The sequence below is a fragment of the Gambusia affinis genome, linkage group LG07 (assembly GCF_019740435.1).
Source record: "Gambusia affinis linkage group LG07, SWU_Gaff_1.0, whole genome shotgun sequence".
Classification (NCBI taxonomy): domain Eukaryota; kingdom Metazoa; phylum Chordata; class Actinopteri; order Cyprinodontiformes; family Poeciliidae; genus Gambusia; species Gambusia affinis.
In genome coordinates, this window is record NC_057874.1 from 13,504,112 (window position 1) to 13,527,352 (window position 23,241).

The following is a 23,241-nucleotide window of genomic DNA, read 5'->3' on the forward strand; positions in this document are numbered from 1 at the left end:
CTCTGTGTGACACTGACCTACTAAAAGCTGCATGGATTCTTTGGCTGAGGCGGAGAGATCATCTACTATCTGTGAGAAGAGAAAGAATGGCCTCCCAGGAGGGTTGTTATAGATTCAGAGGTGAACAGAGACGGCTGAACCCTTTTTAATCCATGCATGGCAGAGAGACATGTTAATAGCTGAGAGTGATGGACGGCCTTGTAAGGCAATTACTGTAATGGAGGACTGCAGGTTACATAAGTATGTTGAGTGGAGATTCATGTGTAATGTAAGTAAAAAGAGAGATTAAGGAACACAGAGGAAAACTGAACACATTAATAACATATGCTGATATAAGTACGTCAAGTGTGATTAATCTTTTATTATATTATTACTGGAACCCTTCCTACCTGGAAAATTAAAAAATAAGGAATAATTATCTGTAAAAATGTGAAAATAAATGATAAGACAACAGGATTGAAAAGGTAAAATACCTAATTTTCTTTTAAATTTATGTTATGAAAAATCAGTTTTTACTTCCTCGTTGCTCTGCTTCCTTGTTTCCACCATTGTGCCGAGGCCAAAGCTGCTTCCATTAAATATTTTTGCTGCAGTGACGTCAGTTTTATTCCTGCACTGCAGTGTGTCATCGGACATTGTGCATTGTTGCTCTATAAGTTATAAGTGGTTTATAACGTAATCATAAATCTGCTTAAAGTCTACAACTGATCACAGTAAGAAACATTTTATTGCACATTCAGCTCAAATAACCCTTTAAGTACTATGATTCTCCATTAAACTAGTTCCTGCTTAATAACTTACTGCTAATTGTGTAATTCCTTACAATATAGTTAAAATACCATATCTTTGTTTCTTTTTAACTTTAACTGAAATAAAAGTATCTAAAACATAAATAATTCTATGCTTTAAAACACCAAGAATACACTGAGGTGAAGTATAAGCACAATATGTAGAAAACATCATCCTGATGCAATTTTATACAAAATTCAATAAATTTTTCACACATTTTTATACAGAATGGTAAAAAGTAAATATATTTCTCACTTATTACCAATAAATATTTACTTAGTGTGTCATAAAATATATACTGTATCTTCTACTACAGATCACAAAAAAACAGCAGAATTCAGTTTAGTTTAATAGTTCATTCAACTAAAATATAGTAAACTCTATAAAGGTAGAAACATTTTATAGATAATTTTAAATCATAAAGTTGTACTTCTTTGCTTGACAAACAAGAAGGAAGACACTCTTCCCCTCTAGTGATGGCTGATGGATATTACAGCCTATAGAGACTTTACATAATAATAATAATAATAATAATAATAATAATAATAATAATAATAATAATAATAATAATAATAATAATAATAATAATAATAATAATAATAATAATAATAATATACAGCACAGCTAGCAGGTTAGAAAAGTTTCAGTTTGAAACTCCAATTATAGCTTTTCCTTCAAAAATAAGAGATAACCTTTCTTTTTAGCATAGCAACCATCAGAGAGCTATTAGTTTTATAGAATTTTTTTTTGTTTTATTGTTATTGAGCAATCTGGATAAATGTTGCAGAGTTGAATATTGTTAGCTGCCATTATGGAAATGACTCACATGCTGCACATCTGTGATGTCAAATTGCTTGGTCTTAACTCACTTCCTGTCCTCTGTGGACAGCTCTGCTAAATATATATACAAAAACTGCTTTTTGTTGATTTTTGGGTTACAAATATATGCATTTTTAAACCAAGAATCCAGAGAAATGGATGAGTGCACTTTTAGGGTTTCCTTACTTTTTCCAGGCTTGAAGTGAACTTCAAATTGATGCTAGTTGATCCTGTTCCCATTGATTTTAGTTCTGCTCTGCATCAGTCAATGTAAAAACTAAACCACATTTGTGTAATCATGAGTGAAAGTCATTTCACAAATTGAGGTAGTTTGTGGCTTGCAGCACTGTGAGCGCTCTTCAAAATGAACCCTGCAGTCACAAAATGTCTGGTTGTAAAATTTCAATAGCAAGACTTTGATGTGAGGTAAAGCCCCTTACTCTTTTCACGTGTGATTTGTTTAAACCACTTACACAGAAACGTAATTAAAAAGCATTGAAGAAACAAATATGGTGATAAACTTTCATTTTATTAGCTTTAGGGTGGCACAGATAATACTATCTGTAACAAACTTTGTTTGTTTAGAAGTAAAATGAATAAAAACTGATTTGTTAGCAGGTTAAAATAAGTAGGCCACAGATCAAGCTTCTTATTTTAACAACAAGTGACATTTATAAGATGTTGCAGGACAAATAAATAACTTTCCATATTACAGAAAAGACACCTGATTGTTATTCATGAAGATGGGTCCATAAAATTTGAAGTGTTTCTGTTTCGTTTTGTTTTGTTTTCTTTTTTCTTTCTTTTACTAACTGGTGTCACATATATAAGGCCTGTGTGTTAGCACAGTATGTACATGTCGGGTACATGAACTGGTGATCATTTTTACACAATCCTTCCCTGAAGCAACGGGCGGCTTTCCCCCGGTGACTGTCGGCTCAGCAGGTTCCACAGCAGCAGCGGCACCGACGTCACGAAGCTGCCGCCGTTACCGGCGCCGCGCTCCTCCGTCAGCGGCTGGTACTGCTTGAACCGTCTGTTCAGAAACACCGGCAAAGATGTGTGAAAAAATAAAATAAAATAAAGAGAGACATTCCTTCCTGTGTTGTGTGACATTAATAAAGCAGCTCCACGTGTGAGTGAACACAGTCCTGAATCAGTTCTTAGTAGGAGAACTGATTCTGGTGTTACTTTTTTAGGTCTTGTTCGCACATTAATAATGGTAGTTTGCAAAAAGCAAAGCAATTTTTACATCCTACTTCTTCTGTATTTTTTAAAAAGTACATTGTAATAAATATTACCACACTAAAACACCAGTGTAGTAATTTCAAATGTGGATTCCACCTAAGTCAGCAGAGGGCTTTGAATGGCCCACAGACCACCGTTTGGACATCCCTTATCAAAATAATATAGTTTTTTTTTTTTTTTTTTTAAATCCAGCTTATTCCTCAACTTCATTTGGTTAAAGAAGGGGGTAAAAATTAACATTTCTTAAAATTTTCTACACTTTTAAATCTGCTCACTATAAGTTAATTTTGTATTTGATTGAGGATGAAAAGATTGAACAAACAAACAACAAATAAAAAAGGATATAGCTGTTTCCAGTCTACTGTCAGAAGTTTTAATATTTCTTTTCAGAAGCAAATTTTCTTTTCTGGTGGTCTGTCCTAACCAAACCGTAACAAGTACTGAGGATTTTTCTCTATAACTGTAAAAAGATGTTGACAATTTAAACTCCTTTACAATTCAAGTCAACACAAAGCATGATCTTTAGAGTGTTAAAACGTTTTGAAAAATGTTTTTCTTAGGTGAAACTTGACATTTTTAAACACACCACAGCTGGTGTGTTTAAAAATGTTACGTAATGTTACTTTTAGAAATGTTACGTATTGAAAGTGCTAGCTCCATACCAGAGCTTTTTTGAAAATTGTTTTTTTAATGGAGTGGAAACACAGAGGGTTAATACTGACTGTAGGAAATTACAGCGGTTCATGGAAATGGCTGCTGTGAGAGTCACCCTTTACAATAATGTTCACAGTGACAGAGAGACTGAATCGGCTGCTGCAGCCTGTCTGTGTCAGGTCATCTGTTCTGCTCATGTTCACAGCAGAAGTAGCAACAGTAAAAGGAAAAACAAATGAATTAAATACAATAAAATTTGCCTCAAGCCAAATTATCAACGAGTCATGTCAAAACATGCTAACATTAGCTTAGCATTTTTTTCAACTGGTTTTAAATAAATAAGTATTTTCTGATTTGAAATCAGAAAACTAATGTACATAATGTAAGGTAAGATAAGGTAAATTTATTTATATTGCACATTTTCTGCAACAAGACGATTCGAAGTGCTTTACTTGAATTAGAAGGAAATACAATGAAACAATATGCCCAAAGGAAAGAGCAAATGTGCTGTATTATATTACTGTGTATGTTTTTAAAGTCATTCACGTCATGGCTCTGCTTAATTAATACTTTATCAAGTATTAAATGATTTGAACTTGCATCCGGAATAAAGAAAAATAATCAGGACATCCCCTAAATTAGTTCAAAGGGGCAAACAATCTTTCTATAAATAAATAAATCTTGTCTGATACATTTTGGATGTTAATCACTCACCTGTACATCAACCCAATACAACAAACAACACAGGCAAGAACCATAACTCCCAGTACAGTGGCTGCAGTTCCAGCTGGGGAACCACCAGAGGCTGAAATGAATTGAATCATATTTTACAAATGAAATGAAACAACGTTCAGAAGTAAGTTTTGTAGCGGCTCGTGGTTTTTCCTGATGCTCACCTACTGCCACATTGACTCTGGCGCTCGCCACAGCCAGGCTGACGTCATTAGCCAGGGAGACGTTGAGGCAGAACACGCCTGTGTCGTTGAAGAACTGGCGGAGGATCATCTGACAGTCTGGAGAAGGCGAGGCTGCGCCGCAGACGGTCTGAACCGGTGTGATACAGTCAGCATCAGAGATGACCGTGCACACTTCACTGGGCAAGCTACAGAAAAAAATAAACAGTGCGAGGAAAAAAGACGTTGGTCTGAAAATAATAACTATAATATGATGTTGAGATAATTGTTCATTCTATCAGAAATCCAGCAGGACTGGCCATAACTCTGGAACATTTTTGTCACATTAGAACAATGAACATCTATGTATCTAATGGGATTTTATGTGACCGACAATAATAACTGTTAAATAGAAGGGAATTGGTATATGATTTAAAAAAAAAAAAAAACCTCTCCTTTTGGAGTGTGCATGTGCCAACTTTGCAAATTTAGAGGCTGAAACATTTGTCAATTTTTTGTCAAAAAAGCTAAAATTTCAGTTAGAATTGATGGAGAAACTGTACAAATGTTTACATCTGGACTTTGACTGGTTGTAAACATCCAGTCCAGACTTTGACTGGACTCCAGTCAAAGTCTGGACTGGACAGGAATTTTAACAAAGTCATGCCATTGTTGCTCCGGCTGTGATTTTTTTTTAGGGTTGTTATTCTGCTGTAAACTGAGTCTAAAGTCATCTGCACTATTTATCAGGTTTCCCAGCATTGATATTTATTTAGCCCCATTTCTGCTTCTGTTTACTCTGAGCATCTTCTGTTCCTTGAATACATTTGCAAAGTGATGTCATAACTATTTAACAAGAAATTACACATTAAAAAGTCTGTAAAAAGAGTTTTAGATGTCATGATTGTAACTCTTCCAGTTTTCATGCTGTTCATCTTTAAGCTGCAGCACGTTTTTACGTAAACTATTTTTGAAATAGACAAATGGATGATTACTTGCATTATTTATGATATGTCTTAAATTGAGTGTTTAAAGTTTGCACCAACCTTCCCTGACAGGAAATGGTGACATCCACAGCGTTCTGATCAAGCTCAGTCGCCACCGATACAACGTTGGACATCTGAACAATCTCCACACTGTCAATTCCCTCTGCAGGCCCAAAGGACAAAAATAACTATTGAGTTTGTTATTAATTACACAGAAGTGTCGCGTAAAATTTGATGTGAACTGCATGATGAGACTTACGAACAACATCTACAGATGTAGCGAGGGAGCCGTAGCGGTCGATTATGCAGTTTTCTGCTGGGGCCTGTCTTTTGGCCACAACTAGGACAACCTGCGTTGGATCTGCCTCCACCTCAGCTTGAACTTCACCCTCATCAGGAACAGCTTCTGCTTCCGCTGTTTGTTCCCCCAGTAAAAAATAAAGGGGGTTATCAATGGCAGTGCCATAGTGGATCAAAGGTTGGCCTATTAATCTGTGTTGTAGTTGTATGAATTTATAGAAAATCATCACCTGCAGCAGCCACAGTTGCTGCAGCTGCATTTTCAGTTTCCTGAACTTCAGCCTCAGTGTCAGCTGCAGCTCCTTCTGCTGCTGTGGCCTCAGTGGCCTCAGTGGCAGCAGCGGCAGCGACAACGTTGTCAACAACAGCAGCAGGGACTTCGGTTTCGTCTTGAACAACCACTGGGGCCACAGAGGCGGGTTCAGCTGCCTCGTTTGCTTCCTCCTGCACAGCAGCATCCACCACAGGTGCAACAGTGGGAGCTTCAGCAACCTCTGCAGCTTCTTCTCCTTCTGCGGCAGGGGTAGCAGCAGCAGCAGCAGCAGCAGCAACATCAGCGGCGGGGACAGCCTCCACAGCTGCCTCAGTAGCATCTTCTGCAGCAGCTTCCAGCTCTGCCGGTTCCTCAGCTGCAGGGGCAACAGTGGCCACCTCTCCAGCTGCAGCCTCCGTCTCCACTGCAGCAGCATCGCCTGTGTCGGCGGGATCCTGCTCTGCTGGAACAACTGCAGCGTCTATTCCTGCCGGAGCCACAGAGGCAGCCTCCACAGCCACGGTGTCGGTCTCAGCGGCTGGTTCTTCATCATCAGCGGTGTCGAGAGGAGTGGCGTCTGCCGCAGTGACATCCAGAGCTGTAGCATCCTCACCTTCGGCTGCAGCAGCAGGTGCAGGAGAGGAGGCCACAACGACTACAGCTGGACCAGCAGAGGGATCGATGGGAGCGGCTGGAAGGAAAAGTGCAAACCCAGTTATCTTTGAAAAAGATACACATGTATGCTCACCCTTTAAAGAGACAGCATTATCGTTTTTCCAGGCGCATAGAGCCATTTAAAAACAAATCAAGTAACCATGTTACCTTCAGTTGTTACAGAAATGCCGCACATGAAACATGATTTTAAAGAAATTTGACTTTTCGAGTTATGGTCTTGAAATTGGGCCACTGTCTCTTTAAGAATCTCCTGCTCTTTCAGACACCCCAGCTTCAGCACAGCAACGCTTCTTGTTATGCCGTTTACAACGATTCTGTGCCGAGTTCATCAGATGTTTGTTAATTGCTGCTGTCGCTAGTCTGGAGGAGCTGAGTGGGGGAGTAGTGGGAGAGGGGCTCTGTGAGGCAGAAGCTCGATTTGGAAACTGCAGCTCCTAAGAGAAGCTGAGTGGGATGAAGTGTTATTTGAGAGCAAGCTTCCTGAATGGTTGCCACCAGAGATTAAATGATTTTTCAAACGTGCTTGAAAAAAGTCAAAGCAACACTGCATAACTTTAAAACGTGATATAAAGTTTTAAAAAGTTGATTTTGCATAATACTGGTGTGTCACAGAGTACATGATCAGAGTGAGGTCTTACCAGCTGTGGGGTTTCCACAGGGAATGCTCGCCATCAAAACCACCTGAGGTCTGAAGGCTCCTACTGACAGGTATGTGTGTGTGACGGTGTGCTCTCTGGAGATGAGCGTCCCACTGTTGTCCCCAAAGTCCCAGCTGAACCTGATGTCGGCGCTGTTCAGGTACTGGCTGGGATCGTGGAGCGCCACAGTGAAGGCGATGGCTTGGTTCTGGATGAAGTTCTGGTCATTTTGATTGACATCATTGACTTGAGAAAGGGACAGACTGAATGGAACCTGATCTAATGACAAAGTAAAGTATTTAGACATTATGATATCTGACTGGTTGGTAGTATTTATTATTTATCAGTATACAGTAGATTGTGGAAATTGTTCTGAAGGACACCTGTGATGGTGAAGACTGACGAGGCGTAGCCGAGGGGGATGAACCTGTCTCTCCCACGGCAGTGATAGATGACCAGCTCCATGCTGTAGGAACCCAGTTTGATGTCGTCCGTCCCAATGGTGAGGGAGGAGGACGGTCCGTCTGCCACCTGCCAGTAACGCCCTGAAATACAAAAATAAAAATGAGGACGATCCAAAGCAACCCAGAGATCACTTCAAACGTTAATGAGAATGTTTGGCTCCTTAGAAATAAAATATTAGACGAGCTGATTTAAACCTTTTCACACCACTCTGTATTAATGTCATTAAATTATATTTTAAATAAGAGTAAAAAATCTTTTTTCGCTCCATTAAAACTGGAGCTGCATTGTCACTGAAAGGGATAAAAAAAAAAAAAAGTGTTTTCAGATTGAACTTCATTTATTTATTTCATGAGAAACTTGTAAAACAGGATACAGCTCTGGAAATAAAATGAAGAAACCTCTGCAAAATGATCAGATTCTCTGATTTTACTTTTTATAGCTATATGTTTGAGTAAAAGGAACACTGTTCTTTTATTCTACGAACTACTGACGTGTCTGAAAGTCCAAGCAAAAATGTTGTATTTGCTTGCAGAGAATGAGAAATGGTCATAATAACGAACGAGAGCAGAGCTTTCCGACCTCAAATAATGCAAATAAAGCAAGTTCATTTTAATTTAAAAACAACAAAACTAATGGTTTAACTCAGGAAGAGTTCCAGAAACCAATATTTGTTAGAAAAACCAAGAGGTTTTCAACGGGTTTCAGTGTAGTGGACTTTTAATTTTTCCAGAGCTTTATTTATAGTAAACATTTCCCTAATTATCAGGTGAAGATAAAATGTTTGAAAGTGAAAGGAAGGAAAACTATTTCAATTTAAAGATTTAAAGTTGCAGTCTAGAGGATTCATCACAACACGACAGTTACACAAGAAGAGTACAATAAAATCCTGCCTCCCACGACACAATAAAAGCTAATCTGCATTTCCAGCAGACTCGTGGTGATTTACCGAACGTCTTCCACACAAACACGTAGCGTGGTTTCCTGTTCTGACTCCTGTTGAAAGGCGTGCCGTCAGGGAAAACTCCGGTCCACTCGCCGCCTCTGTCCGGATAAACGGCCTGGCCCTCCTGATACTCACGGCCTGAGCAACAACAGCAGCCACATTCACCACACAATCTCAACGGCAGACACAATAAACTCCACATGCTGAAGGGAAATGAAAGAGGCTGAAATTTAATCCGATTAACAGAATCACAACTATTTTTATTTGCTTCTCACCGTTGACGGTGCAGTTGCGTGCCCACACCACCTGTCCATCAGGCAGCACTGTCTGGTTTGGGGGGAAGTTAAGGTTGATGGTGAAGGTTGTCTTTGCTCCCGTCAGGGTGGGCGCATCGTTTTTAAGGTCAAAGGTCACGTTACCGCCTGTAAAACATAAATATGTTAAACTATATATTGAAATCAAAGGTGTACGGATGGATGAATGGATGGATGGAAGGATGGATGGATGGATGGGTGGATGAATGAATGAATGGATGGATGGATGGATGGATGGATGGATGGATGGATGGATGGATGGGTGGATGAATGAATGAATGGATGGATGGATGGATGGATGGATGAATGAATGAATGAATGAATGAATAGATGGATGATTGATGGATGGATGGATGGATGGATGGATGGATGAATGGATGAATGGATGAATGGATGAATGAATGAATGGATGGATGAATGAATAGATGAATGAATGAATGAATGAATGAATGAATGAATGAATGAATGAATGAATGGATGGATGGATGGATGAATGAATGGATGAATGAATGAATAGATGGATGGATGGATGGATGGATGAATAGATGATGGATGGATGGATGAATGAATGAATGAATGAATGAATGGATGGATGAATGAATAAATGAATGAATGAATGAATGAATGAATGAATGAATGAATGAATGAATGAATGAATGAATGAATGGATGGATGGATGGATGGATGGATGGATGGATGGATGGATGAATGAATGAATGAATGAATGAATGAATGGATGAATGAATGGATGGATGAATGGATGGATGGATGGATGGATGGATGGATGGATGGATGGATGGATGAATGAATGAATGAATGGATGAATGGATGGATGGATGGATGGATGGATGGATGGATGGATGGATGGATGGATGGATGGATGGATGGATGGATGGATGGATGGATGGGGCCTCACCAGACCAGCAGTTTCTGAACCTTGCGTCTCCATCTTTCCACACCGGATACATCTGAGAGTTCCAGGGTTGGTCACGTGTGAACTGGCTTTTTCGTCCTGCAAAAGTATCACTAATTTAATAAAAAATCTCATCAACAACGATGATCTAAGGAAGCAACTTCTAAAGGAAAGAAAAATCATTGATTTTGTTTGTTTTCAGTTGTCCAGACTGTATTTAAAGTGATGATGAGGGAATTAAATAAGGTGTTTCATTGGTGGTAAAGATGAAGGTGAGGGTTCTCAGAAGCGGGAGTCACACGACCCACAATCCCCCTCAATCCATTTCATGTGACTTTCAGCTGAGCAGGAGCAGCACCAGTAATCCCAGTGTGAGGTATGAGGGCTCCCAGACACACTTTAATCCAAACCTGTTCCAAGCTATTAGTTTTCAGAAAAACAAAACTCTCTTTAAAGAAAATAACAAGTGGCTTTTACATTATCTTTCATTAATACCAAGATCATTTCTCAGATCCATCACAGTTTGATGGATTATAGGACACAGAAATTATTCATAAATCCAGATTGAAACTATTTGTTATAAAGAAACAAAATCTTCTAGTGGCAGAAAATTGGCATATAAATGTTTATCTATCCTCTCACTTTTAAACAAAGCGCAACTTGTGTTACCATGAAACAAGCGTGAAATAAGAAGTCAGTCTGTTTGCTGTTCGATTTCAGGTCCAAACCATTAAAAAACCAAGAGTAAATCAAACAGAATGAGTTGCTGCTAGAAATCATGACCAATCAAAATGAGTAAATACTTGAAAAATTAAAGATTCACGCAGAAATATTTGCATACGTTTTGTTGTCTTTACTTTCAGGGATACTCACTAATCGCCATGGCTGATGTGAAAGTCAGTAGGAGTAGCACCAGAGTCTTCATCCCTGCTTTGGTAGTTTTTGTTTTTTTCTCTGAGCCCAGATCCTCACCCTGTCGTCCTGAATCCCAACACAACTCCCAGACAGGACCCACGAACGCCTCCCTCACGGGTTTTAAGATGGATCCCGGACCTGAATTACCATAAAATCTGTTCTCACGTCTGACATCACTGAGGAGTCAGTAGTCTGGGTCCACCCCCTTTCTGTGAGGTTCTGCTTGCATTAGTTCCTTCTCTGAACTCTTTTATTTTACTTCATATTCTTACATGTTATTGCTGTATGTGTTGTGTGCATTTCTTTTAGCATAAAAGTCCATCCGTGTTATTTTTTACGAATCGTTTGGGTCATTTTTGAAGCAACAGCTTTCACATAAAGCGAATAAATGCATTCCAATAAACAAAGTTAATGTCCTGAGGTATTTACTGGGAAAGCAATGAGTGCATGACACCCAAGTCATTCCTCAGCTAAGATATGACCTTATTACCATGTGTGCATGGAAATCACAAGATCAGAGTGTGGATGCCCATTCAATAACATCCTTTTATTTCCTTCGCCTCTCCTCCTCATCCTACTGTTAACCCCCGGCTGCTGCAGCTCAGGAAATCCACTCTTCATACAACAAAGACATGAACAGATCCTTCAAGAGGATTCTAACTTTTATTAAGAATACAAGTTGGGTTCAATTTAAAGTTATGTAAATAAACAAGTTAAATGATAGCTTGTGTTTAGTCAAAAAACAAAAACATGCACACTAAAAAAGTAACTAGAGATGCACCAACCTGACATTGATATCTGTAATAATTCTAATACAGATATTACCAGGGTAGTCAACTTATTGCTTTTGTCAGTTTCTGTTTCTTTATTATTTATTTTTACTTCGGCTGTTGAGCTCCTAATTGCACTGACTGGACACTTTAAAGTTGTGTTGTTTTAACATGTTTGACCTTGTTGTAGCTTGTGAAGCTCCTGGTGTATTTAAGTGTGCTGCACTGCTGCAACTTGTAATTCGGTGCATTTACATCTGTGTTTAACGAAAAGAAACATTTTAAGTCAATTCAGCACTGATTTTCTGTACTGATGCTAAATCTCAGATATCTGTATCAAAAGTGGAAAAAAAGTGGATTGGTGGATTCTTAAAAAGAACTAATGTTATTGTTAGATGCTGTGATTTTTTTAAAACATCTAAAGTTTTAATGAGGAGTGGCTAAAAGAAAAACTTATATAAATAATTAGATTTTTCATGCTATACTTCTACTTTGTTAAACTTTCAATTCTGCAGCCATTCACAAGTCCAAACATCAAGCAAGGAGGTTGAGCAAAACTTTCACATTTATAAAGTGGGCTTATCTGGCTATGATAATGACCTGCAATATATATATATATATATATATATATATATATATATATATATATATATATATATATATATATATATATATATATATATATATATATGTAGAGATGATGAGGTTAGTCCATGATAAAAAAAGCCATATGTAAGAACTGAGCAGAACTGTGTCGGTCACTTGTGGGGTGTTCATGCTGCAGTGGTCTGTGTCTATCAAAAGTGTATCAAAGAAAGAACAGAGGTGAACCAGTGGCAGCGTCTTGGTTGGCCATACTAATTGATGCACGTTGCATTGATGAAGAAGAAGATGAAGGTAATCATGCTGGCCCCTGTCAGTGTGGCATTTGTCAACGGGATAAAACATCCTGCCACATAGCAGCACTTTTTCAGAAATGATGTGTTGATGTGTACATTTCCCAGATCTCATTCCAATTGAGCCTCTGTGGCATGTGCTTTAAAGTGCTCCTTTTCTAACCACCAGTAGCAGCTAGCTGTGCTGCATGGAGTGCTAACTGTAGCTTGCAGCAAACCAAGAGCCATAAGAGGTGGTTTGGTTTCAGTTGTATTATTAGTTTTTATTCTTTTGTCTTCCTCTGCAATGATACTATATCTAAAAAAATATTAAAAATCTCAAACTATTAAAAACATATCTTGATCCTTTTCTGCTGCTTGTTGTAAATTTCCTGTCAAGTAAAAATATGGGCTTTTTTTTGTGCAGAAACATTTGCTGCTGGTGAAATATTTTCAAAAACAATGGAGTCACAGTAAGGCTCAAAACCTCAGGTAGAAAATATCCAGTGACTCATAATGTTCAATTCAATGGACAGATGATTAATTAGAATTTCCTCCTGACACAATGTCAATATCATCAACATTTTAACAATTATTTATGTTTTAAGTATTTATGGAAGGTGACTGCAGCATTGGTATGCTCTATTTGTTGTGCTTTCATGTTACTTTCTAATTGTGTTATAACTTTGGTAGCTGCCAAACCAATGTGTATTGTACAGATAAATATCCAAAACACGCTGCAGCAAAACCCCCAAATCTGTCTTTTTCTGATTGATTAAGAGGCAAAGTGTATGTCATTCAATTAAAACACACATTTATTTTCATTATCAGCATCATTATTTTACTTTTTGATAATTTACTTTATCCTAGCATAATCCTAGAATCACTCAATTTTTCCTGAAGGAAAATAAAATATAAAGGTTGAGTCACATCATGTGTGATGCCACAAGGTTAATTTTGCTGATTTTACTCGTGTGTTTGAAGAGGAAAATAAAAACTTCCACAGCGTAAAGATGTAAAGATGCAAAACAAAAATTCATTCCACAGTTTTTTTGCGTTATTCTTTACAAGAGCAATTAAATCCTAAATAACCTCCACAAAACAAAAACCACACTCCTTTCTCACTCCTATCTAACCTTCATTACCACTCAGGCCGTCCACCTCATTTGCATAAATTGCAAAGTGGCCAATTAAGCTACAAAGCATACAAACATAAAATAAAACACTTATTCACAATAAAACATTATGATAATAATGCTACCTAAACCTCAACAAATGCACTTATTAAATTACTATTTAAACAAATAAGTTTTAACAGTAACTGAATATTTTATACATTAACTTGGCCGCCACATCATGAATACTTAACTAATTTCTTTTTGTGAACTCAAAAATAACAGTAGGAAATATCTCAGCTCTTGGTTTAGAAGTTACTCTAAGTTGTTTAATCCCAGTTGCTGGTGGTTTTCCCAGTGATGTCTTGTGCCTCTGAGACTGCAGCCTGCACTGCATGTGACCCCTCATGTGCTCACAACTGAGTTCGAGAGGAAATAAATCCCCCCCCAAAAGAGCACCTGACTCAACATACCACAAAGAGTCAACCTTTAGTTCCTTTTCTTTTTATTATCCAAGCTTTGTGTTATCCAAGCAATGATAGTTCACCAATTTTGCGAAAATAAAAACCCAAAGCAGAAGGCGGTTCCAGCATCAGTTACACAGATTTGTTTGGTATCTAATTAAGCAAAATGATTTTATTGTTCAGTGAAAGTTTTGATGAAAATGGAGGAAAACCTGGAGTTCAGACGAGGGTTTTCATTGGCAGTGGAAACAAGTGAAAGGAAATGTTGGACTGAAACCTGATCGATGAAACTGTCTGAGCAGAACCATTAAGCAGAACCTTAAATCAGCACATCTGAATACTGAAATCCTGCTCTATTTTTCCTTGAAAAACAGCTCAAGCTCAGTCAGGTTGGATCAAGTGTGTCTGTAAACATCAATTTCTAGATTTTAGAATTTGATCTGTTCCCATTCAACACATGAAAATACTTTTATTTGGGTGTTTTTAATGCCTCTAGCAGGTTTTCTTTGTGGGTTTGCCCATCTGTTCTGAGCAGTTTCCCTGATTTATACTGACAATAAATTTCACTGAACGTTTTACTAATTAACAGACATTTGAATGGAGATGGTGGATTTTATTTTGGGGCATGAGAGTGAAGGGGGCTGAATACAAACGCACACAAAACTTTTTAATGTTTTATTCATGCAGAATTTTGACATCAGTGCCGTCTACTTTCAACTTTGCTATACTGAACTACTTTCTGTCGCGGCATCAATAAAAAGACTTTGTGGTTGTAACTTTTCTAAATGAAAAAATGGTTTAAGGGGTGTTAATATTTTTTCAAAGCATTGTGATTATGATAAAGAGTTTGCCTTGAGATCAACATCACTGAAGCATGTGAAATAAGAAGGAAAACCTCAGTATAAATGGAAACAGTTTATGGATAGCTACTCTGAAACAACCTTTTCAGCTGATGGTGTTAAGCCTCTGGCCTTTGATCATGTGCAGCATTGTTGTGAATGCTTTCTATTAGTGATGTTACGTGATGAGCCGAGGCTTCGAGGCGTGTGTCGAGTAATGGAGGGGGCGTTTCCGTAAAGCGCGTATCGAGGCTTGCTTCATTTAGGGGAGGAGCCGAAAACGATGACGTCCGAGGCCTCGCTGCCCGGCTGTACCACGTGACTGCTTCGGGAAATGGCTCAGATTTTGTCGCGCGGTTTGACAGCTTTATAAACCCCACAGGCTCCATTCAAAATGTGGGTTGTTGTAGGCGAGTTACGGTCAGTTGAGAGAGTGGATAGAGTTTTGATAGTTTGGATAGCAGAGTTTGGATAATGTTTATTTAGTTTGAGACAGTTAGTTTGGTGTTTGGAGAGTTTAGGAGAGAGATAGATAGATAAGAGATTTAGGAGCGCGAAGACAGGATAGGAGTAGGATGGAGCCAGCGAGAGGTAAGGTGAACTGAACATTTGCAGATGCATTAGGTTTGCTTATGAGGAACTGTATTTTTCACTGTTTCTTATTTTCTGTAAAGGTGAGGTGTTTATTGTGCACCAAGGAGTTGGGGTACAATAATAACACCTCATCCATGCTAAGACACTACCGTGCCTTGCATGAGAATAGGGAGGAAACTGGAGCTTCACCCAGCCAAGGTATTTCATTACTATACTATATACTATACTATAATCATCGGTCACTGTACCCCAATCTGTACAAACTTGCACTTATTTATTTATGCACCCCGGCATTATCTGTGCCATGTGAGCGTGTCTTTTCAAAGGCTGGAGAAGTAGTGTCAAAAAAGAGAAATCCTTTGAAACCTAAAACTGTGGAGAAATTGTTGTTTCTTAATAAAAATGAATGAAATCATCCAAGTTACACAAGCATTAGCCTATTCACTACCCCCTCCCTACTTCCACAAGCACTTTCACTGTCCTCTGCCTGATTAAGCTCATGCCATTTTTCTAGAGTCACAGAAAAACATTATTACACAACATGCCATATCACATGACACTACTATTTTGGGAATAATTACACACAGAGAATACATTCAAACAATATTTTATTGTTCAAACAATATTTTATTGTACACATATGTACACCTTTTGTGAAGTCATTCCCAAGACCCATAATAGACAAAAATTCAATGCATCACATGTGTTAAGATACAGCGGGCTGTGATTGTACACCTGGCCAGTAGGTGGTGTTGTGTGCATATGAAGCCTCAAGAAATGAACCCTTTCTCGAACCAATTGGCTCAAATGGTACAATGCCTCATGAGGCTTCATCTCACCATCACTACTTTCTATGTGTGAGCAGACAGAAGCAAATTCTTTGTGGAACAAATTACGTCTTAAATTACATGATCAGTGATTCTCAATTCAAGGTCCTCAGGCCCCCCTGCCCTGCTTGTTTTAGGTGTTTCCCTGCTGCCACACACCTGGATTGAATCTATGAGTGATTAACAGGCTTCTGCAGCACCTGATGCCTTCAGAAGCAGTAATGCAATCATTTGGATCAGCTGTTCTGAAACAGGGGCACATCTAAAACATGCAGAGAAGAGTGGGCTGAGGACTGGAATTGAGAAGCACTAAATCGATGCATTTCAGAGGAGACACAGTGGCTGTTATCACCCTTTTACTCTCCTAGGCTGATTAATTTTCTTGTTGACCTTAAATAAAGCTCTTAAAGCTGTCACTAAGCTTTATGGTAGACAACAAAGCTGTTTGTGTTTTCAGAGTGAAATTTTTCTCACTAAAGTCAAAAGATAAAAAGAATGAGAACAAAATACTAAAGTCAACGTTTTCCTTGATTTGGTATCTGTCAGGATGCTTTGTTGCATGTTTAATTGGGTGAACTGCTGCATCCGGCCTTTAGGTTCAAGCGTGCTGTGCAACAGGATGCACCCATTCATTTGTTGTTTTTTTCTTACCAAGCCTTTGTAAAGGTTTAATCCACCCACAGGCTTGGATGAACACCAGAAGCTCACATGATAGCAGGAAGGCATTATGTGAAACTAGTTTTTCACTGATGATTCACTCACACTCACTAAAAACAGATACCAGCCAGATATTTGCCACTAGAGGGCGTTACTAACTCTTCCTATGAATTCTCTCTTGTTGAAGCTACTGACGCACTTCACGTCACTTCAGTATATATTTTGACAATAAAGTTAATAATTATAATAATAAATATAATTTTTTATATTAATTATTATGATTACAATATTATAATTATTATATTATTTTAATGAAAATATAATATTATGTTATTTTTATTGTAATATTCTAACATATTATATTATGTTATAATATAAAAATAACATTATGATGATCATATATACTTATTGTGATTATAATAATAGATATAATAATTATTCTTATTCTTATTATTAATTTTGTGTGATAGAGACTTTCTCCTCCCATATTAACTACATCATTAACAACGTCACCGAGTTTTTACCATGTGACTTTCGAGGTCTGTTGGCCGCGCTTACCTGTGTTTACCCGCTTAGAAGCTATTTGGAACAAAACAAAGTATTTTAGCCACGTTTCAAATTAATTTATGTTGTATTTAACAGACTATAAATCGATAACGTCATTGGTAACGTTTCGAAGAAAGGGCGCAATGGGAAAGGTAGTAAAATAACCGTGAGAATATTACTCATCTCAAATATCTGGTGTGCCCCGGACATATAATCGAACGCACCCGGCACAACGCGGGAAACGCTGTTGTGTTGGTTCGGTAGTGGCTTCTACTGAGGAGCAACCGCCGCGCCAACACTTAGATTTACGTTGGACCTCCAACGGAGAGTACACATGTTAGTTTCTTTCATTTTCGTTAGTTGAGCTTATACCCGAAAGACTCTCTTCTCGACCCCATCTTCTCGTTGAAGCGTTCCCGGCTTGAATGACGGAAGCAGCCGGAGTAGCAGTCGGTCGGTCCCCGCGTTGTCCCCTAACGTCTGTCCCTGTAGCCGTTAGCTCCGACACAAAGAGAGCAGCCGTGCTAGGCTGCTAACCCCACAACAAAGTTCTGCCGGGTTTTTACCTTCAATATGGATACGTTTCAAAAGGTGGAGAAAATAGGAGAAGGGACGTACGGAGTGGTTTACAAGGCCAAGAACAAAGTGACAGGAGAAACTGTTGCTCTGAAGAAAATCAGACTGGACACGTAAGTCACTGTTGATGCAGTAGGTTATGATTTAGTGAAACAGATGACTTCTTTGACAAAACCTCAGGTTTTAATAAACGTTTGGATGTTTATACCTCGTGGAATATTGTCATCAGCTAACTCTTTACAGGAAAAATTAACTCAGGAGTTTCTTTAACTTTGCTTTAGTTATAGTCCTCCATAAACTAATAATAAACAAAAAACAAAGCAAAATATAATACATCAAAAATAATGCTATAATAAGACACACATACAGTATAACTTTTTATATCATAAAGCTTACAGTTCTCTCTCATTAAACTAAAAATATCATTAAAGTGCAACTGAGATATTATAAAGGTGTTGATTAATTACAAAGCAATTTTTTTTTTTTCACGTGTTCATCTTAAAATTAACACGTATAACTTACTTTATATTGATGCTGTAAATCAGGAAAAACTGACTGGAAAAACCTGCTGAAGGAACAGGGATTACCTTGACCTCCAGTGGATTGTGGGAGATTAATAATTTGGGAGTGTGGCTGTAATCAGTGCTTCAGAAGCACTGTGATCCACACACATCAGAAGCATCTTATCAGGGCTAATCAGAAAAAGGATTGGACTGTTGCTCACTGGCCCAAAATCTCCTTTTTTTTTTTTTAGATGAAAGTCAGGTTTGATTTCATTTGGAAGTCCAAGAGTGTAGAATATGTAATGGGGCACAAGATCCAAGCTACCTGAGGTCCAGTGTGAATTTTCCACTGTCTGTTATGATTTGGGGAGCCAATCCATGGTGGTCCACTGAGTTTCATTGTCCAAAATCAGCGCAAGAGTCTACCAGGAAATGTCACATACCCAGCAATATCAGCAAGCTGATACTCACTATTGGGAAACAAGCACTGATGCTCAGTATTTAAAAAAAAAAAAATCCAGATAACAGCTCAAGGCTAGATTAGAATGAAGCGCTTAAAATCACCCTCATCAACATAACAATGTTTTAAACCTACATTTGGTGAGCTACAAGCAACATATTTGACTGCTGGCTGATTACATCATCAGTCAGCCTGACTGTTATCAGCTGTTAACAACCAGCTGTTATCAGCTCCATATAGTCCCACAGATATTGTGGCAGAAATGAATAGTATTCTTAAAACAAGCTTTAAAATCCTAATTAATTATAGCAAGTTTTCCTTCTGAGGCTTTGATTAAAATCAGTGTTTCATATTATATAAATATGTTAAAACTATAATAAACAAGATTATTGATATATGCACTATATTGTTTGTATTTGTGTTTTAAAATAATATTTTTTAATTCCAGAATTTTGTCTAATACTATCAATTATTTGACGTAAGTTTATTGTACTGTGAGAATCTTAAACCAGCCAATTTTAGGACAACCAGAGGAGAACCGTTTTTTCATGGATAGACAATCACTCCCTCACTTGACCAACAATAATATGCTGTTGTTATATATTTTTAGACTCTAGGTTTCCCAGTCTTTACTATATGATTAAACTTACAGATGCATCTCATAAAAAACAGAATAACACTCAAGTTAATTTATTTCAGTAAGTAAATTCAAGGCATGAATTATTTGAAACACATGGTGTTGTTTTTCAAGCAATTAATTCTGCAAATTTTAGATTATGGCCACAGCAAATGAGAAATTGAAATCTTGATTGTCTCTGATAAATAGCCAATTAAAGAATATGTTTAATGGAGAAAGTCAGTTTACGGAGTTGGTCAGGGATGTTTTGGGTGTTTCTGTGTGCCTTAGGTGTATGTTTTGCTCTAGTAATTTTTAAACGAGGGCCTTTTTTTTTTAAATCATCATCCTATGTGCTGTGAACGAATGAAGAGAGCAAGCGGGCGATAACTCTCCTTTTCTTTGTGTCCAGAGAAACGGAGGGCGTTCCCAGCACAGCCATCCGAGAAATTTCCCTTCTTAAAGAACTCAGCCATCCAAATATTGTCAAGTAAGTTTTAGTAACATTTTAGCAGAACACATGTTCTGATTATGCTGTTTGCCTTTTTAGATTTATAACCAACCTCTTTTCTTATGCTCTTTTAGGCTTCGAGATGTGATTCACACCGAGAACAAACTTTACCTCGTTTTTGAGTTCCTCCATCAAGATCTGAAAAAGTTCATGGACTCCTCATCAGTCACTGGCATCCCGCTGCCTTTGGTTAAGGTAATTGTAGCTTCACTTTCCTAGTGGCATGAATAACGTTTTTTTGTGTGTGATTGTGTGTTTATTTGTTATGTTTGTCTCTCTGTTTTAGAGCTATCTCTTCCAGCTGCTGCAGGGCCTGGCCTTCTGCCACTCTCACAGAGTTCTGCATCGAGACCTGAAGCCCCAGAACCTCCTTATCAACGCCCAAGGAGAGATCAAGCTGGCGGACTTCGGCCTCGCAAGGGCCTTCGGCGTTCCCGTTCGCACTTACACACACGAGGTAAGATGGTAGTAGTCTTTGTTTTATTCTTTTTTTTTTTTTTCTCACATCCGGTCTTTGAACAAACCACAAGTTTCTCCTAGTTCAAGTTCCCCAATAAAGTGTTGACACTGTAGATAAATTCTTTGTATTTTAGTCTTCATTCTGTTTTTATATTTGTTTTCTCTTTGTGTGAGTCTGTTTGTTATTGTCCTTCACTTTACTGCTGTTGCACCTGAAATGTTCCTGATATTTCCATTCTGTTTACTGTCTCTCACTTCTGCTCCTAATATATGTAAATAGGCCTGTCATTATAACGCATTTTGTGGGACAGTAAAATGGCTGAGAAATTGTTGCGATAAACTGTAATCCTGTTGTCTTAAGGCCAGTTTTGAGTAATATAATAGTAATAATGGCTTAATGGTGCAAGAACACGTTCTCTAAGATCAGGAAACTTCAGATTCTAGTTAACATTGTCGTGGAACAAATACTATTTCCAAACACTGTTGTAACTGGAGGACATTTTAAATATCCGAAATGAGTAAAGAAGACAGCAAATAAAATGAATTATGAAGTCCAAAGACTGGAGACTTTAATTATTCCGTTTTTGGTAAAAAGAGAAAAGAAAAGCAATATGTCAAGCAAATGAAAATGATTGCATTCCTTTTAATTTATGATGTGATTCATTGATTTATTGGTTATTGTGACAGGCCTGTATGTAAATTAAAAATGACTGACAGGAAGGCTACAGAAATGCTCTTAATGCTATTCTGATTTCTTCTTATGTTGTGGCTCAGAAAGAAAAATCTAAAAAAAAAAAAAAAAAGTTGTGTGAAACCTGAAAAATATCCCCATTATTCCATTCAGCGCGTCTCTCAGTCTTGGTCTCCTACTGGACGAAATTGTGTTTTCCTCATTTTCCAGGTTGTCACACTTTGGTACAGAGCACCAGAAATTCTCCTGGGCTGCAAATATTACTCCACCGCTGTTGACATCTGGAGTCTGGGGTGCATCTTTGCTGAAATGGTAACATGAGCGTTTCCCGCAATAAATATTTCACAAAGCAGGAGTGATGTCTGATCTTCAGCACGGTCGCTCTCCGTCCTCAGGTCACCAGGAGGGCGTTGTTCCCCGGTGACTCGGAGATAGACCAGTTGTTCAGAATCTTCCGTACGTTGGGAACGCCAGATGACACCGTGTGGCCTGGAGTCACATCGATGCCCGACTACAAACCGTCCTTCCCTAAGTGGGCTCGGCAGGATTTAGCCAAGGTGGTGCCTCTTCTCGATGAAGACGGGAGAGAGCTGCTGGCAGTGAGAACATTTTCACTTGTTTGAAACAAGCAATGCTAGCCAGTGACAGAACGAGAAATACTGATACATGATGGACTTATCTTTTCTTTAGGAAATGCTGAACTATGACCCAAACAAGAGGATTTCTGCCAAAAATGCACTTGTACATCGGTTCTTCCGGGACGTCTCCATGCCAGTTCCTCATCTCAGACTGTGATTTGTGCAAAGCGTCAGGCTGGTTGGAATCGGAGTAACATCAAAGCAATAAGGACCGGCTGCCCTGCTTCAGTCCTGTGCCTGCAGCGGACAGAGAACCTGGACACTACAGGAGACGAAGGGTGCCTCAGTATCCAGACGCAGCCTTTACTTAGCCGGACGGAGGTCCTGCTGTTATGGTTCCAAGTGTTTACCCGACATTTCTCATTTTTCTGTGCATGTTTATGCACAACTGCCATGTTTGATCTGTAACTAATGATTCAAGGTGTTCTTTGATAACGTTCAGGCCAGAACAGTGACTGCTCTTGAGCTTCCCCATTTAAATGTAAGTAGCTCTTGGATGTTTGAGTTTAGTTTGTTGATTAGAGTCGAATTAAATTGAGGAATTTGTGGGATTGTGCAAATAGAGCAATCTGGATTCTCTGTGACCTTGAGAGCAAGAGACGGCTCTCAGCCCAACAATCTGGTGCTGGATAAACAACGGGTCGCACCAGCTGCCCTCCGGGTCGACTTTTCATTTCTTGCAGTTCCATGCAAACGATCTTGAAGTGGTTTTAAAGCTCTTCGTCTGAGACTAAGGTTCTGATTTACAGTAGTTCACTGTCATTGTACAGAATTAAACTTGGTGTTGCATTGTTCTTACTTTAGATTTTATTCAAGCCTAATGCACAAATTTTATACATATTGTTTATATACAGCTGAAAAAAATAAACTTGTTTAGATAACGGATGGTTGTGTCGGAGATTCGAGCTGTTAAATATGCATGTGATAAATCTGACAAACGCAAAAAGCTATATCTTATTAAAACAAATTATTTTCACGTTCACTTTCATAAGCAGAAAAAAACTTAACAGTTTTACTGAAAATAAAAGGTTTGCTATTCACCAAGTTTGTACAATTATGTACAAACTATTCTAATTAATAGTGCCTTCCAAAAGTATTAACCCGTTTTTTTTGGTAACTTTGTCACATTACAACTGCAAAAATAAAAATGTGAAAAGTGTTTATTTTTTGTAATCATCCCACTTTACGCTCATATCATTAAATTATTTCCAATAAATCCAATCAAATACTTTCTTTTTGAAATCACCTGAGTAGAAAGTGGGCTCCCCCATATTTGTAGTTTCAAATTAGTCTAA

At 38.2% G+C, this 23,241-nt stretch overlaps 2 protein-coding genes across 2 annotated transcripts; one reads left to right on the top strand and one right to left on the bottom strand.

The window, feature by feature from the left end:
• Positions 1-2,118: 2,118 nt before the first annotated feature.
• Positions 2,119-10,908, bottom strand: pmela (premelanosome protein a). The gene is made up of 12 exons (XM_044122203.1): positions 10,764-10,908; positions 9,894-9,989; positions 8,939-9,085; positions 8,667-8,801; positions 7,639-7,800; positions 7,256-7,534; positions 5,920-6,633; positions 5,649-5,804; positions 5,450-5,552; positions 4,407-4,612; positions 4,225-4,315; positions 2,119-2,644 (listed from the first exon to the last, which is right to left on the bottom strand). Exons 1-12 carry the CDS (start codon positions 10,813-10,815, stop codon positions 2,494-2,496), a joined length of 2,292 nt encoding a protein of 763 aa, XP_043978138.1. The 5' UTR covers positions 10,816-10,908; the 3' UTR covers positions 2,119-2,493.
• A 6,552-nt stretch (positions 10,909-17,460) lies between these two features.
• Positions 17,461-22,831, top strand: cdk2 (cyclin-dependent kinase 2). The gene is made up of 7 exons (XM_044122205.1): positions 17,461-18,181; positions 20,060-20,137; positions 20,233-20,353; positions 20,445-20,615; positions 21,519-21,620; positions 21,704-21,907; positions 21,999-22,831. The coding sequence occupies exons 1-7, from the start codon at positions 18,066-18,068 to the stop codon at positions 22,101-22,103; spliced, it is 897 nt and encodes a 298-aa protein (XP_043978140.1). The 5' UTR covers positions 17,461-18,065; the 3' UTR covers positions 22,104-22,831.
• The last annotated feature ends 410 nt before the right edge of the window (positions 22,832-23,241 follow it).

Excerpts from the sequence above, each read along its gene's own strand:
- pmela (XM_044122203.1), bottom strand. The coding sequence starts at position 10,815 with ATGAAGACTCTGGTGCTACTCCTACTGACTTTCACATCAGCCATGGCG. Across the intron at positions 9,990-10,763 it reads CACATCAGCCATGGCGATTA|GACGAAAAAGCCAGTTCACA; the intron begins GTGAGTATCCCT and ends ATACTTTTGCAG. Across the intron at positions 9,086-9,893 it reads GTTCAGAAACTGCTGGTCTG|GCGGTAACGTGACCTTTGAC; the intron begins GTGAGGCCCCAT and ends TATGTTTTACAG.
- cdk2 (XM_044122205.1), top strand. The coding sequence starts at position 18,066 with ATGGATACGTTTCAAAAGGTGGAGAAAATAGGAGAAGGGACGTACGGA. Across the intron at positions 20,354-20,444 it reads TCCCGCTGCCTTTGGTTAAG|AGCTATCTCTTCCAGCTGCT; the intron begins GTAATTGTAGCT and ends TCTCTGTTTTAG. Across the intron at positions 21,621-21,703 it reads GGTGCATCTTTGCTGAAATG|GTCACCAGGAGGGCGTTGTT; the intron begins GTAACATGAGCG and ends CTCCGTCCTCAG.